The sequence below is a fragment of the Castor canadensis genome, chromosome 12 (assembly GCF_047511655.1).
Source record: "Castor canadensis chromosome 12, mCasCan1.hap1v2, whole genome shotgun sequence".
Classification (NCBI taxonomy): Eukaryota; Metazoa; Chordata; class Mammalia; order Rodentia; family Castoridae; genus Castor; species Castor canadensis.
In genome coordinates, this window is record NC_133397.1 from 37,740,088 (window position 1) to 37,753,332 (window position 13,245).

The window sequence follows — 13,245 nt, forward strand, 5'->3', positions numbered from 1 at the left end:
CCAGTTTAATTTAATTGTTCCACAATCCAAGATTTACTATGCAAATATCATTTTGATATATAATAGTATATTTAACAAAGTGAGGAAACAAAATCAATATATAACTAGACTGCCTTTTCTGAACAACAATTATAAACAGTAAAAAAAGCTGGCCAAGTCCCCACCCCATTATTAGGACTGAATTCTATTAACATGAATCAAATTTTAATTAAAGGTTAAAATTTTTTAAATGTATTTTAATTAAGAGTCTAAATAGCTGTACAATTAAAATACTGTACTTAAAGGTCACACCTCAATGATCTTCTTGGCCTCTTTGTAATTTCCTGTTTGTAGGAAAGCAAAGAAGAGATCATAGAGCATTGTCATTTCACCTTGTTCTTGGCTCACAAAGTCCATTGCTAGACAGGAGAAAAGAAAACAATATGTAAGAAGGAAAAAGAAACAGAAATACAGCATCGTATAAAGTTCTGGACAAATACAAAATAACTATATTAATAAATATTAAGAATAAGTTAACAGTTATAGCTTCATTAATTAATTTTGTCATATTCCTTATCTAATAGAATATGTATATAATATTAGCTTTAAAGAGAACTGGTGAGGATAAGGTTAAAAAAACATCTTCAGAAAGGCAAATCAATAAGAAATGAAGCACAAAAACAGGGGTAATTTTCCAAAAGTAACAGAATTAAAAGTCAAGGAAATTTATAACATTAAATTTAGGTCAATTTAAAAGTACAGCAATGCTTCTCTCTGTATCTACTTCCTTTCTGTTATATTTTTGTTCCACAACAATGTATTCAGATTAAATATGCAAGGAAAAAAGTCCAACTACATGAAGACATTAGAAGGTAACTGACCTTTCTGGATCAGATCCGTCTCGCCTTTCTCTATCAGTTTACATAAGACATCATGAATCCTTGGTAATATTTTATACTTTGCATGGCAGTCAAGGGCAGCATCAAGAGCAGTAGGTAAGTCATCCCTTGGAAAAGTCAAAAAATTAACAATGAATAAAGTGTATCTAAATCCAGTGTAGGCTTTCAACAAGAGTCTAGAAAGATGTAAATAGTTGAGTACAACTTAAGGTAGAAAGCCACAAAGTCAAAATCAAAAAAAGAAAAAAGAGGGAGAAAAACAAACCTTACATATAAATAAATGCTGAGAAGACACACATTCTAGTAGTTCACTGTTTTCCTTGCTTCATCTTTTATTATTTTGCTTGCTATATGTTACTTAGGGGGAAAAAAGTAAAAGCAGATGAAGATTTTACGTACTAAGTTGCTATAAGGATGAATTATTTCTAAGAAACAAGTAGTGTCATCAATTTTTTCCATCTACTTACGTGCTTTTATGGTCCTCCACAATTTCAGATTTCAGAAACATTATTAAATGTCCATTAATACCTATTCAATTTTTGAGCGCTTTACAACTTTTTAATATTTTTGATACTGCCACCTTACTAGATAATTAGGAAACAGCCTCAGGTTCCAGGTATACAGGAACACACTATTGCTAAAACTAAAATATTATTGTGGGGTAAGTGGATTCCAGGAGAATTTTATACATTTTCTTTATTAGAGGGTCAGGCTTAAAAAACTACTTCCAATTATAAAGTCATGCCTTTTTTTTTTCTTAAAAAAAAAAACATGCTGGTAAAAGGATATTTTCATTAACTCAGACTTTCTTAAACAAGAGTGTGTAACTATATTCTTCTAAGTCCTTAAAAAGTACTTTTTTCCTTTAAATGGAAAATAACATTGTGAGAAATACCTAAGACCTTGGAGGAGCTACAGACATTTTGTGATCTAATTCTCTTGCTACCTTCCTTTATTTTTAAAGAAACAAGGAAACTAGGTACCTAAAGATTGACTGATTGACCTAAAGCTACTAAGTAAACAGAAGAAGGTTCTAGCAGCAGATCCTATACTTCCCACTTCCCATTCAGAACATCTAATAATGCATTATGCTCTAGGAAAAGCACTATTGTTTGCATAACCCAATAAAGTGGTACAATCTGGTACAACAAACTAAAGATTCTTGAAAAGAGTATAAAATCATTTTTAAAAGATGCACAGTTAGACATAGATCCAAAACTAGTGACAATTAGCAATGTTCTTTGTAGAGAATACAAATTTCTCTTAGGCAAGTTTTCAAAAGGAATAAAGAAAGCCTTTTAAAATTTCCTGCTAAAATCTTAACACTTTTGACCATTATATAAATGTTATGTTGCCCTAGAATATATAGCTCTTTTATTTAGATTAAGATTTTAAGCTGCACTAAAAAAGGAAAATACAAGCAAGAAGTATTAATTTCAATGCAGTAATACCATCACAGTGAGACCCAGCTTGTCCTAAAGGAGCTCTACCTCATCCCCTGACTAAGCCCTGTTTACAGTGCATCTTCTGGCACCCCACAGAGTCATTTGAATTTTTGTCATTTGGGGTGAAGACTAAATTACAGGTTAATTTCAAAACTGCAAGTAGATGTTGCAGGCTAGATTACTGTCATACAAGAGAAATGCTACAGCAGCTACCGCATATGATATAAAGCTTTATATAATCAGCCTCCCCTGCCTCAGACGCAGGTTCAGTGTTGCCTTTCCACAATTCCACTGCATGGGGAACTACTAAAGCATTTTTAAGAGTAAAAGCAACATATACCGATCCTTTTAAAACTGGCAAGATTTGCTTTTTCGGATACATTCCCAAACTAAAATAGTATTGTCTCAGTTATATTTCCTCTACATTAGGTCAAAGCTATCAATAAATGAATGAATAATTGTTCTGTCAATCAAAGCGACATGTTAATAGTGCTTGGTCTCCAAATACATCCTTCTGAAGATTATACATGCTCAGAACAACAACAGAAAAGACAAGAATAGAAAAATGGAAATAATTCATATGTTTATTGGTAATTTTAAGTACCAATGTTACTACTCTTAGCGTTGCCAACAAAATGAATTACAAATCTACACTGAAACACTCCTTACGAAGAGTACTGAAGATAGAAATGAAGTAAATGACTGGTTCTTTTTGGTCTCTATTTTCTTCATTCTGACTTGTTGGTGAATCATGTCACTTTTAAAAAGATAAAATTTTTCATTTCTTGCATAATTTGTCATCATTAATTTTTCCTACTAAATCTTGAAAACTTAGGTGATAGAAATAAAAATCTAAAAAAGAAAGCATTTAAAATTCATATTGCTACAAAGATAGTTGGATACTCATAGGACTATGGATTCTGATCCCAATCATGAACCCAACTCAGGTGATAAAAAGCAGGATTTTACAATGGCTGAACTCAGGACCTTTGCCTTGCATTCCAGGTCTAATACTGTACTGATCAGGTTCATCCACACACATGTTTCACACTACCAGATAAAATCATCATTTATGAGGCCTGACAAAATCATCAATAGCAGCAAAAATCAAAAGAAAAAAGGAAAAAAATGCTTCTGAGCCAAAATGGAGCCAACACATTACCCAGCATACTTCTAGCTTCTGTGACCTGAAGTGATCTATGATTTCTTTTGCATACCACAAATGATTTTAAACTCTATTCAAAAATAATAATCCTTTCAAAAATCTTACAGATACATTAATTCTGCATTCAAAACTTAAATTCTGTGCATATTTTAATATATATGCATACTTGCTAAAGCTTTGCATACAAATTAAAAATCTATTCCTGAAAAAAATTTACTCATTGCTTTCGTAAACCATAAATAACATGAAAAGAAAATCAACTATATAACTTATTATTATCTCTAAAATAAAAATCTTTCTTAGTTTTATTTACTTTTTTTTTGGGTGGTACTGGGAATTGAACTTAGACCCTCATGCTTCCTGCTGCTGCTTTCATTTTTTTTTTCTGTCATATTCTGCTAGACCCTCAACAAAAAATTTTGGACTACATCAATTTTCACCAATGAAACTATACATGCTGATAAGAAGCAGCCATTTAAAAAAACTAATACATTGACTGACACCAATTAACAATGTAAACTTTACTAAGATTCTGCAAGCCTAAGAAATAAAGGCAAAACTAGGGAGAAGATGATTCTATAATTCTAAATTTTAAGAAAACACACAATAGGGTAGATCCATTAAGTGATCTGTACACATAAAAGCAAGCTATATTTATTAATTGAAATAGATTTATTTTTTCCAAATCAAAATTCATTCTATTGTTCATAATCCATTTTTAAGGGAATAAAACTATATAAAAAACTAGTACAAACTGTAATTTTTCATTATTACTAAGAGAAACATCAAAAAGGCACAAAGCTCATGGTGTTGAAGAGGTAATATGTTACCTCTTGCTTCAGACTTTAGTATGAAACTGAAGTATGCTATAACATCAATGAAAAGACACTAGGTTGTGTTGTAAGCTTGCTAGACGTATATTCATACAAAGAATCCACTGTTCGTAAAAACTATTTCCCTCAAGTTACCAGGAAACAAAGTACTCCTGACTCAAATTCCTCAATATATCATAGATGTGTTCCATACGATCTTGAATTATAAAAATTAGAATGATCAGTGACAACGGCCTCTTCACCTGTCTTTAGCTTTCAACTTGGGCTTCTTTCACATTCTTAGGAAATAATTTTTCAATTCAGAGCAGATACTTAATGTAAATTACAAAAAGATGACAAATACTGATTTTTAATTGGAATAAAGTGCTTCAACATTATGCATAAAGTATCATGTAGTGAAGTGGCAATTTACCTAAAGGGCTCACTGACTGAAAAGATCCAAATCTGAGATAACTAGAGAAAAGTAGAGCTGGGGGAGCAAAAAGTTCAAAAAAGCCATAAAAAAAAATCAAACAACACCCTGAAAACAGACTATTCTATACATCTTCAGGAGATGTTTAGTATGGGGAGAAATCAATTCAGGAGAAACCATCATCTTCACAAAAATTATCCTGTTAAGAAAACCAGCCCTTGAAAGAGCTACATGTTTTTTTCTGTTCATCATCTATAAATGAGGAATCTTCAAGGAGACTGGTATTGCAATTACAACTAATCCTCCCAAAAAAATTAACTGTGTTGAAGGCTTTGTAATTTCCCTAGGTACAATTTAGCTGTCACTTACTTTAAAATTTACTCAAACATGTGCTCGGAACAGCACTAACTTCACATGTCAAGTGCTTTCCAGCCAATTGAGTCTAAACTGGAAGTCGGTGTTAAACAACTGAATGATTAGACAAGATAGCTCATTTCCCTGCTCTTTTGTTCAGAATAAAATGCCACATTTACATTATCAGGCTCAACAGGATTTTCTGACAGAGGGAGAAAAAAACCTTACTGCACACTGTCCGTACTAAGCACATGAAGCCTGTCATTTACCAATCATCCTTCAAAAAGCAATAGCCATGAATGTAACTTAATTACGACCCAATGATCCTTGACGAAAAATCATCTTATCACTGTTCTGTCCCCTAGGGCAAATGAAACACTTTTTGTCCTTTGGCACTGATGATGCTAAATTCTTAATTGCAATAATGTAGTAAAAGAACCAAACCTCCTTGATTTCCTTTCAGTACATAAAGAGTTTTACTCTAGAAGGCAAGTATTCCCATAAATAAGTATCCAATGCAAATGAAGATGCTAAAATTGAAGGGGAGTAAGTATGACAGAATAAACAGCATTTTAAAAGTATATTTCCCACTTATGTAACTTATTGAAGTTAAATTAGTTTCAAAACTTTTCTTGTTTACAGGCTCATTTTAGAGAAATTGTGACATTTATGACAAACTCAACATTAATTTAGCAAGAGTTCTGGGAAGATGATAAAAAAAAAGTCCATGATGCACTTAAATGATATACATATGTGCAGACAGCCTACACCAAAACCCCAAAACCAAAGCAGAAATTAAAGCTGCTTTGATCATTTGCACTAATATAATCCAGTTAAATAGTTTCATATATTTTTCACATGCAATGAAGCCACAATGGATCAGCTATAAAACAAGTGAATCTGAAACCGCATCATACAAATTTCTTTGCTTTCAAATGTAATGGGCCAGATTTTATTAATTTCCTTTAACATCCCATGAAGATTAATCAAAAACTCTTTTATCCTATTTTAAAGCATTTCTTTCTTCCCAAATGTGGAGGATCTCTGTCATCTCCTGGAATCAAGCATGATTTTAATAAAAGAAATAAATTGTGAAAGAAAACAGTTACAAAAGAAAATGTTCAAAATAACATTCATTTGGATCACATATAGATAAATGGCTTGTAGAATGTAATAGAGTAAGCGTACAAAAATTTGTTTAACTGAGTATTTCTTTTCTGTTCAATGCAAGAGGTATCACTTTGACAAAAGAGAAACAGGTTATTTTACCAACTTCTTTATAATGTCATAAACCTACTATTGTTTTTGAGCTCCCTTAGCAAATGAATTTTAAAAATGCATTATCTCCAAACCCACAAGGCTTGAATTATGAAACTTACTTTGTCTCCTTTTGATTATTCTCCTAACTCTAAAACAGTGAAAATAACCTTCTTATTATGATAGATTAAACTGAAAGACCTTGTCATGGAGACTGTCTTTCCGAAGTAAAGATAGCAAAAAAAAGCCAAATAACATAAAAACAAACAAAAAATCTATGTAAAGAAATAGAAGCTAATAATTTCTACAAGTATCTGAAAGTAGTAAGGCACCATAAAGGAAAAAGATACTACTTTAGATTTCTTTAGCCCAATTCACAAACACAGTCACAGAAATATAAATATTTGACCAGTCTAATAACCAAAAGCACAGAGGATGCTGCAGGTTAACATCTAAATTCCATGCTGTTTCCATTTTTCCCTTGACTAAGTTCTCCTTGGTTCGTGAGCCCCATCTGCAGACCTCTTTTGGAAAACTTTCACGTTTGTAAGATGCTTTCTATCATTGCCTCATTTTCTTTGTTAATTATTTTATTTCTGCCCAGTAATGTATGAGGGACTAATTCTTCTGGGCACAGGGCCCAATTCTTTCAAATCTTTGTGTAGAGTCCCACATGCAATTTGCAGAGATGGATCTTTTAAATAATCGAAAAAAAAATCTAATAGGAAACATATTAATTATAGGACTTCCATATAAATGTGGCTGTGAATATGAGAACTCAGTAACACAGTAATTGTCCGAATCACTAGAGTTCTTTCAAAGAAGAGATCGTGGAGGTTAAGTTTTGGACAATCATTTAACTTTTGATAACTGTCTATGATTGGATGGCAAAGGAATTATTTTGGGTGTGTGCCCATGTGTTTGCTGTCATGTATGAATAGATTTATTTCCTAATAGAATCTAGTTAAAAGAGGTATTTTTAATTCTATATTTTAAATTCAATACAAAGTCTTTCATTATATCCAGTTAACTGTATTTCCTAATAAATAAATTAAAAAACTACCAGAAATTTGGGAAGATTTACAATTGTTAAGATATAAATTACATTTTTCTCCTGGAACATCTATACAACAATCAGAAAATCCTAATCACAGATTACAACCTTCATTAAACCATGAAAAGATGACAAAGAAGTAAGATCTAGAAAATTAAAAGAGCTAACAGAAAACAAAAGCAAAAGGAAAAGGCAATAAACAGATGCTAGTCATCTCACTAAAATATTTCACTCATTACAAAAGAATAAACTGATTTTACGATTTGCATTACAAAAAATACTTTAAACTAGGCACCAATAAGACCATTTCAAATGAAAAATTCTTGAACTCAATAAATCTTGCATGATCATCAACACAGAGATATCTCCAACATTCACAAAGCTAGGCTAACTGAGTTGGTATATGTAATTAAAATAGCATGTGGAGATTAGGAGTACTGAAGATACGTTTCTACATTTATTGCCTGAATTATAGTCATAATATATGATAAAAAACCACACAGGATCCTTCTTTCTTATATTTATTAATAATTAGCATTTTATTGAGCTCAATAACCAGATTGGATTTCATGTAATATCATCACATGCTCCTACAAAAAAAAAAGTCACCAGAGAACATTTTATTGAGAAGTAAGTAATAGAGCCACAGGGCTGCTGGTGATTTTAAAGGTCACCTAGTCCCTCTCGTAGTCCTCTTATTCTTTAGCAGATGACTCCCAAGGATTTCAAATCACAGCATTTACAAAGTATAATTCCGAAATGATTAGACTCATTCTTTTAACACCAACATTAAAAATTCAAAATTCAATTAACTTACTTTTCCAGGTGTACAGTGACCAATGGGAAACTTATGTTGGTGGATGGTTTTGCTAACCCTAGAGTCACGATGGCTTCATGCAACTGTTTCACTGTTTCTATTTCACCTCTTAAAGCTGCACCATTTAGGATGTGGAAAAAGGACAAGAGTGTTGCATCTTTGATAAGAACATCCTTCTCTTTCATCTCTTTTAGAATGTTAATAGCATCTACAATGAAGTAACACAAAAGACCCTTAGGTAATTTCATGTAGGGAAAACAAACTGCTATTAAAACAGCATTTCAAGCCCAGCAGGAATGTAAATTCTAGTGTATAATGCCGATTTCAAGTTAATTACTACTTGCATTTCTAAACGAGACTACAATTATAAATCCACAATAGCATGGTTTTATCATTTCCCTGCAACTTTGACTACAAATTATAGATAGGGACTGTGTGCCCACTCTGCACCACATAACCCTGTACAGTCTGCCCTATAGCTGTAAGATCCTCCTAAATGGATGCTTTTATCGTTCAGAGCTAACATCTGCTAAATCACACCATTGTTTCTTCAGCAGATGGCTTGTCAGGAGGCCAGATAATAAAGATGTGTTTACACTGTATATACAGCCAGACTAATGGTCTGATACCGATAGGGCCTGTTTGCTATGTCGATACTAATTAGCCAAGCAGAGCCAATGAAAGCTTTCCAAAAGACTGCATGTTAATACATTAGATTCATTAAGCTTCATTAGTAAGGCAGAAACAAACATTTTAGGATATGGAATAAGTGCATTTTTATAATGTTGTTCTTAATTATTACACAGACAAAATGTTTTGACCACGTTACAAAAAGTGATTTTAAAAGAGCAGGCTAATTTTTATAAAGAGTTTTCTGTGTTAGGCTTTGTAGGAAAAATTTCAATGTTCAAATATTTTCTCTACATTTTTTCCCTGTAAGAAAATTAAAGAGTCTTCTAAAAATAAAAAGATAAGAGGGAGGCTAAAAGGAAGCTTTAAAATAAACCCAAATCACAAACTGATGAAACAAGCAAACAGTAAGAATTAATTATCAAGTGCAATTCATTATATTAGGTTAAGGATTAACTCTACAGTAAGAAAATCAGAGCGTGCAAATTGGCTATATGATTAGCTATACTCTTCTCATGAACTTCTAAATAAAAACCTTAATTAAAATATACATTTTGTTAATGTTATTAAAAGTTGAGACAAAATACTGCAAAATTTAAATTCTTATATATTAGATTATGTTCCTAAGTTTTATGTTCAGCCTTCAGATCTTCTTAAGCAAAAACAAAGCCATTAGTGCAGGCATATAAGCAAATTGTGCCATAAGTTGTGATCTTCAAACTCAATCCAAACAGCAATGCTAATAAAAACTAGCTGCAGAAAAATGCAAAAAGCACTGAGCTGTGCAAATGTAAATGACAAGCTTGCCAATCCATTAAAACTAATGGCCTACAATGTCCATGCAGCTCTGGTTGGATTCACATGTAAATTTATATGCAAAGTGTTCAAGCACTTTACAGGACATGATACACCATTAATATCAATTCACATGTTATTCTAGTGGCAAATACTTGCATCACATCTTTCCTTTATGTGCCGAGGCTTACCTTGGAGCTTGCCATGTTTTCCCAATACTCTTACAAGGCCTACATACTTGTTGGTGTCAAGGACAGCAGATGAATGTAAACGGTCTCTATAAAAACAAAACCAGTTGTATTAAAAGCCAGTTAGCTACGAAAAGGACATCAATGTCCATTTTATTACTTTCCAAAAGCTCCTCAGAAGATCTGAATTGTTATTAATACTGCCTCTATATTTTTTTTCATTTATTCATATGTGCATACAATTTTTGGGTCATTTCTCCCCTCTGCCCCCCCACTCCCTCTTTTCTCCCCTCCTGCCCCCTCCTACGCCCTCCCTCTTCCCCCTGGCCCCTATTCTTAAGATTTATTTTCTAAGTAATATATTAATTCACATGCAATTGCATTCACAGTGATTACAGAAGTGAAAATCTAACACTACGCACAATAAGAAATGCTTTGGTTTCACAGCACTTTCTAAGTGATTCTAGCCTTCATCGTCAACACTGAGATACCCAAAATGACATATTATTATCTGATATAATCGATCAGGATGGGAAATGAAAGATACTTGAGAAATGGACAGAAGTTTGTTTACACTAAGATAAAGCACAAAAAACTTATCAAGGCTTATAAAACAGTTACCATCACCACTACTGCGATAGACAATTGTATAACCAATGGAAAAAAAGCCTTGGCTTTGAGGACTAGAATGTCTTATCATACCTAAAAAGAAACCTTACTTGAAACAAGTCACGATTAATCAGTCTTACATTATGAAGTTTCATTTAATAATAAAAGAATTTTTAAAAATTATTACCATAGGATAGTAATATTAAATCTAGGTGATCCACCAAGGGCTGTATATTAGCAAGCTGATAACTTGCTTTGGTGCTAGGGTACTTACAATTCTTGCTTCAAGTTCAATGCATCTTCTGCATTGTCATGCCGACAGCACAAATTTATTAAAGCTGCATAGCCACCAATAACCATGTCTGATTCATATTTTGCTTTCAATTCAAGGGCTTTTTGCATATTCTAAAATAAAAAATTGATGTGAAAGAGAAAAATTAATATATAAAAATGTCATAGTTTGAATGTTCAAAGTTTTTAAAAAGTTAAAGAGTGTCTTCAAAAGTAAATGGTTCCAGGCTATCAACCTGACTCTGTCCCTTGGTATTTTTATTCACTTTTTAAAAAGCTAGATATGGATGTAGGATTACAAAAGATTTGTTATTGGTGATGTAAAATAAGCTACTATTTACATTAAATTTGATGTTTCAGCTTTCTGTATTGCATATCATTTTAAAGAAGACTTTCACATTAAGTATTTCTCAGGTCAGCCTCTACGCACAATGTAATTTCCAGATGCAGAAAGACATATCATTTAAAAGTTCCTCAAGTATAGTTTAGGATTCAAGTATTGTGAAAATATCTTTTAGAATGTCATAGTACCATACTATAATCTCAACGTTACTTACATTTTTTTTTCCCCCTATAAAACCATAGGTTTATGACTAAACTATACCGAACTAGAAACTGAAAGAAGTCTAGCGATATCCCATAAATTGCAGACACACACTAAAATGAACACAAAGTACAGCTGGACGCCTGCTGAAAACGGCAAAAGACCCTTTATCTCAGAAAGAGCTTTTTTCCAGCAGGAAAATGGAATTTCAATCCCTGCATTAACAAGCTAGTAATATTTGACTTGCAAATGACTACTGCATGTATCAGTTGCTTGACAATCTAGATATAAGAAACTGGAGCCATGGCTTGAAAGGACATTTGGCATGTATGATAAACCTATCACGGCTGTTACTATCATTCACTTTGCAGATTATTGTAAACAAACTACAGCAACCTGAAAACATGCCATTCAAGGTGTAACTAAAATTAGTTAACCTTTCATTTAATTGCATTGTTCTCAAGCAATAATCAATTGTAACAATTATAAATATTATATTGGGTGTTGGTTACTGTGATCAACAGAGTATTTATTCCAGTAGCATATTTGAAATATTTTAACAAATGTTACCTCTTCTGAACAAAGCATTAGTATGAGCTGCTTTAGGACATCTCCTATAGGTTGATTTTTAGCTTTCAGGTTTTCAAGTGTAGACTCTAAATCAGATGATGTAAGTTGCAAAGTCTACAGAAATAGAAAAAAAGAAAAATTTACTACAAAAAGCAAATACAGCCCTTACCTCTCTTCCCTTTAAATTGACTATGTACTTTCCTCGATATAAATGTCGTCTGGGATATTAATCTTGGAATCCATGGATTGTCTCCAGGACATCCCCACAATATATGCGAATTTCCTAGATCTGCTGATTTTTCTGAGATGGGAAATGGGATTTACTAAATTCTTACACATATACAAGATGATAAAAATGTTAGGAAATAGTGGTTTTACCAGGACCATCTAAAATTCTCACTAAATGTGGTTATTATAGCATGTAGAATCCACTCAAACCTCTACTTACTTTTTGAGAGTCTATCTTCTCTTTTTCAACCAACATCTTAACATCCTAAAATTGAGATTTAAATAGCACAGAATTAGAAAACATAGTGAAAAATATATCAGCAAATGTCAAAAGCAAATTTTGAAAATTTAATTTCATTTACTGCTATCTTTGTACCTTTCGAAAATTTTGCAATAATTCTGTTTATACTTTATTAACCAATACAATGAATGTTTTAAACTTATTCTTCACTATATAAACAGTTTTTAACAACAATCAATGAAAAACTTTGTTTCAGGGTCATTGGAAAAAAAAAACAAAACACCTGGCCAAAATCATATTTAAATAAAATCTTGAGTTTTTACACATAAATTAAGCATTTAATAAAGTTGATTACTATTTCACACACCTTAATCAATTCAGGAACGTGGTAGCTATCCAGAAGATTACGAATGCCTCTGTAGATATTTTCAGAAATTTTTACATTCTGTATGAAGGGAAGGGAGGGAGGAAAACACTGAGTTTTAGACAACTAAACTGAAATTTGTCTTAACAGAAATTATGTCAGATATAATTTAAGTCTCCAACTCTTGCATGTCATTGAGAAGTGGTCTGGTTGTACTTAAAAGCAGCAATTTCAAACCTAATAGATACATGTCAAGCAGGACAGGCATTATATAGCAAAAAATGAAATGGTACCATCTCCTTCAGCTGATGGAAGTATTGTCTCAAACGCTCCTCCTTGGCCTGTACCTCTGAGTCACTCATGCTGTCAATCAAGTTATAAAGAAAATAGCCAACAGCTTCTGTGGAAAAAAACAAGAGAAAGCATTCCACTAAAATTACTGAGACTGTCATGTTATCAAGATTAATTTATAAGAAATCATTTTGGTGTGAGATGTCACCCTGATGAGAGGCTCTGAAATGGCAACAATGATCACTGAGGCATAGAGATTATGTGCTTTGGGAGCACATA

At 32.4% G+C, this 13,245-nt stretch overlaps 1 protein-coding gene across 1 annotated transcript in view; it reads right to left on the reverse strand.

Moving 5' to 3' along the window:
* The window catches only part of Lrpprc (leucine rich pentatricopeptide repeat containing), a 99,123-nt gene that overhangs the window by 39,112 nt on the left and 46,766 nt on the right, over positions 1-13,245 (reverse strand). Inside the window, exons 17-25 of the mRNA XM_020185683.2 lie at positions 12,969-13,075; positions 12,679-12,756; positions 12,291-12,335; positions 11,843-11,956; positions 10,712-10,842; positions 9,832-9,917; positions 8,216-8,423; positions 861-985; positions 292-398 (exon numbers count right to left, since the gene is read on the reverse strand). Of these exons, the coding sequence (XP_020041272.1) occupies positions 292-398; positions 861-985; positions 8,216-8,423; positions 9,832-9,917; positions 10,712-10,842; positions 11,843-11,956; positions 12,291-12,335; positions 12,679-12,756; positions 12,969-13,075 (1,001 nt within the window). The remainder of the gene's footprint in view (positions 1-291; positions 399-860; positions 986-8,215; positions 8,424-9,831; positions 9,918-10,711; positions 10,843-11,842; positions 11,957-12,290; positions 12,336-12,678; positions 12,757-12,968; positions 13,076-13,245) is intronic.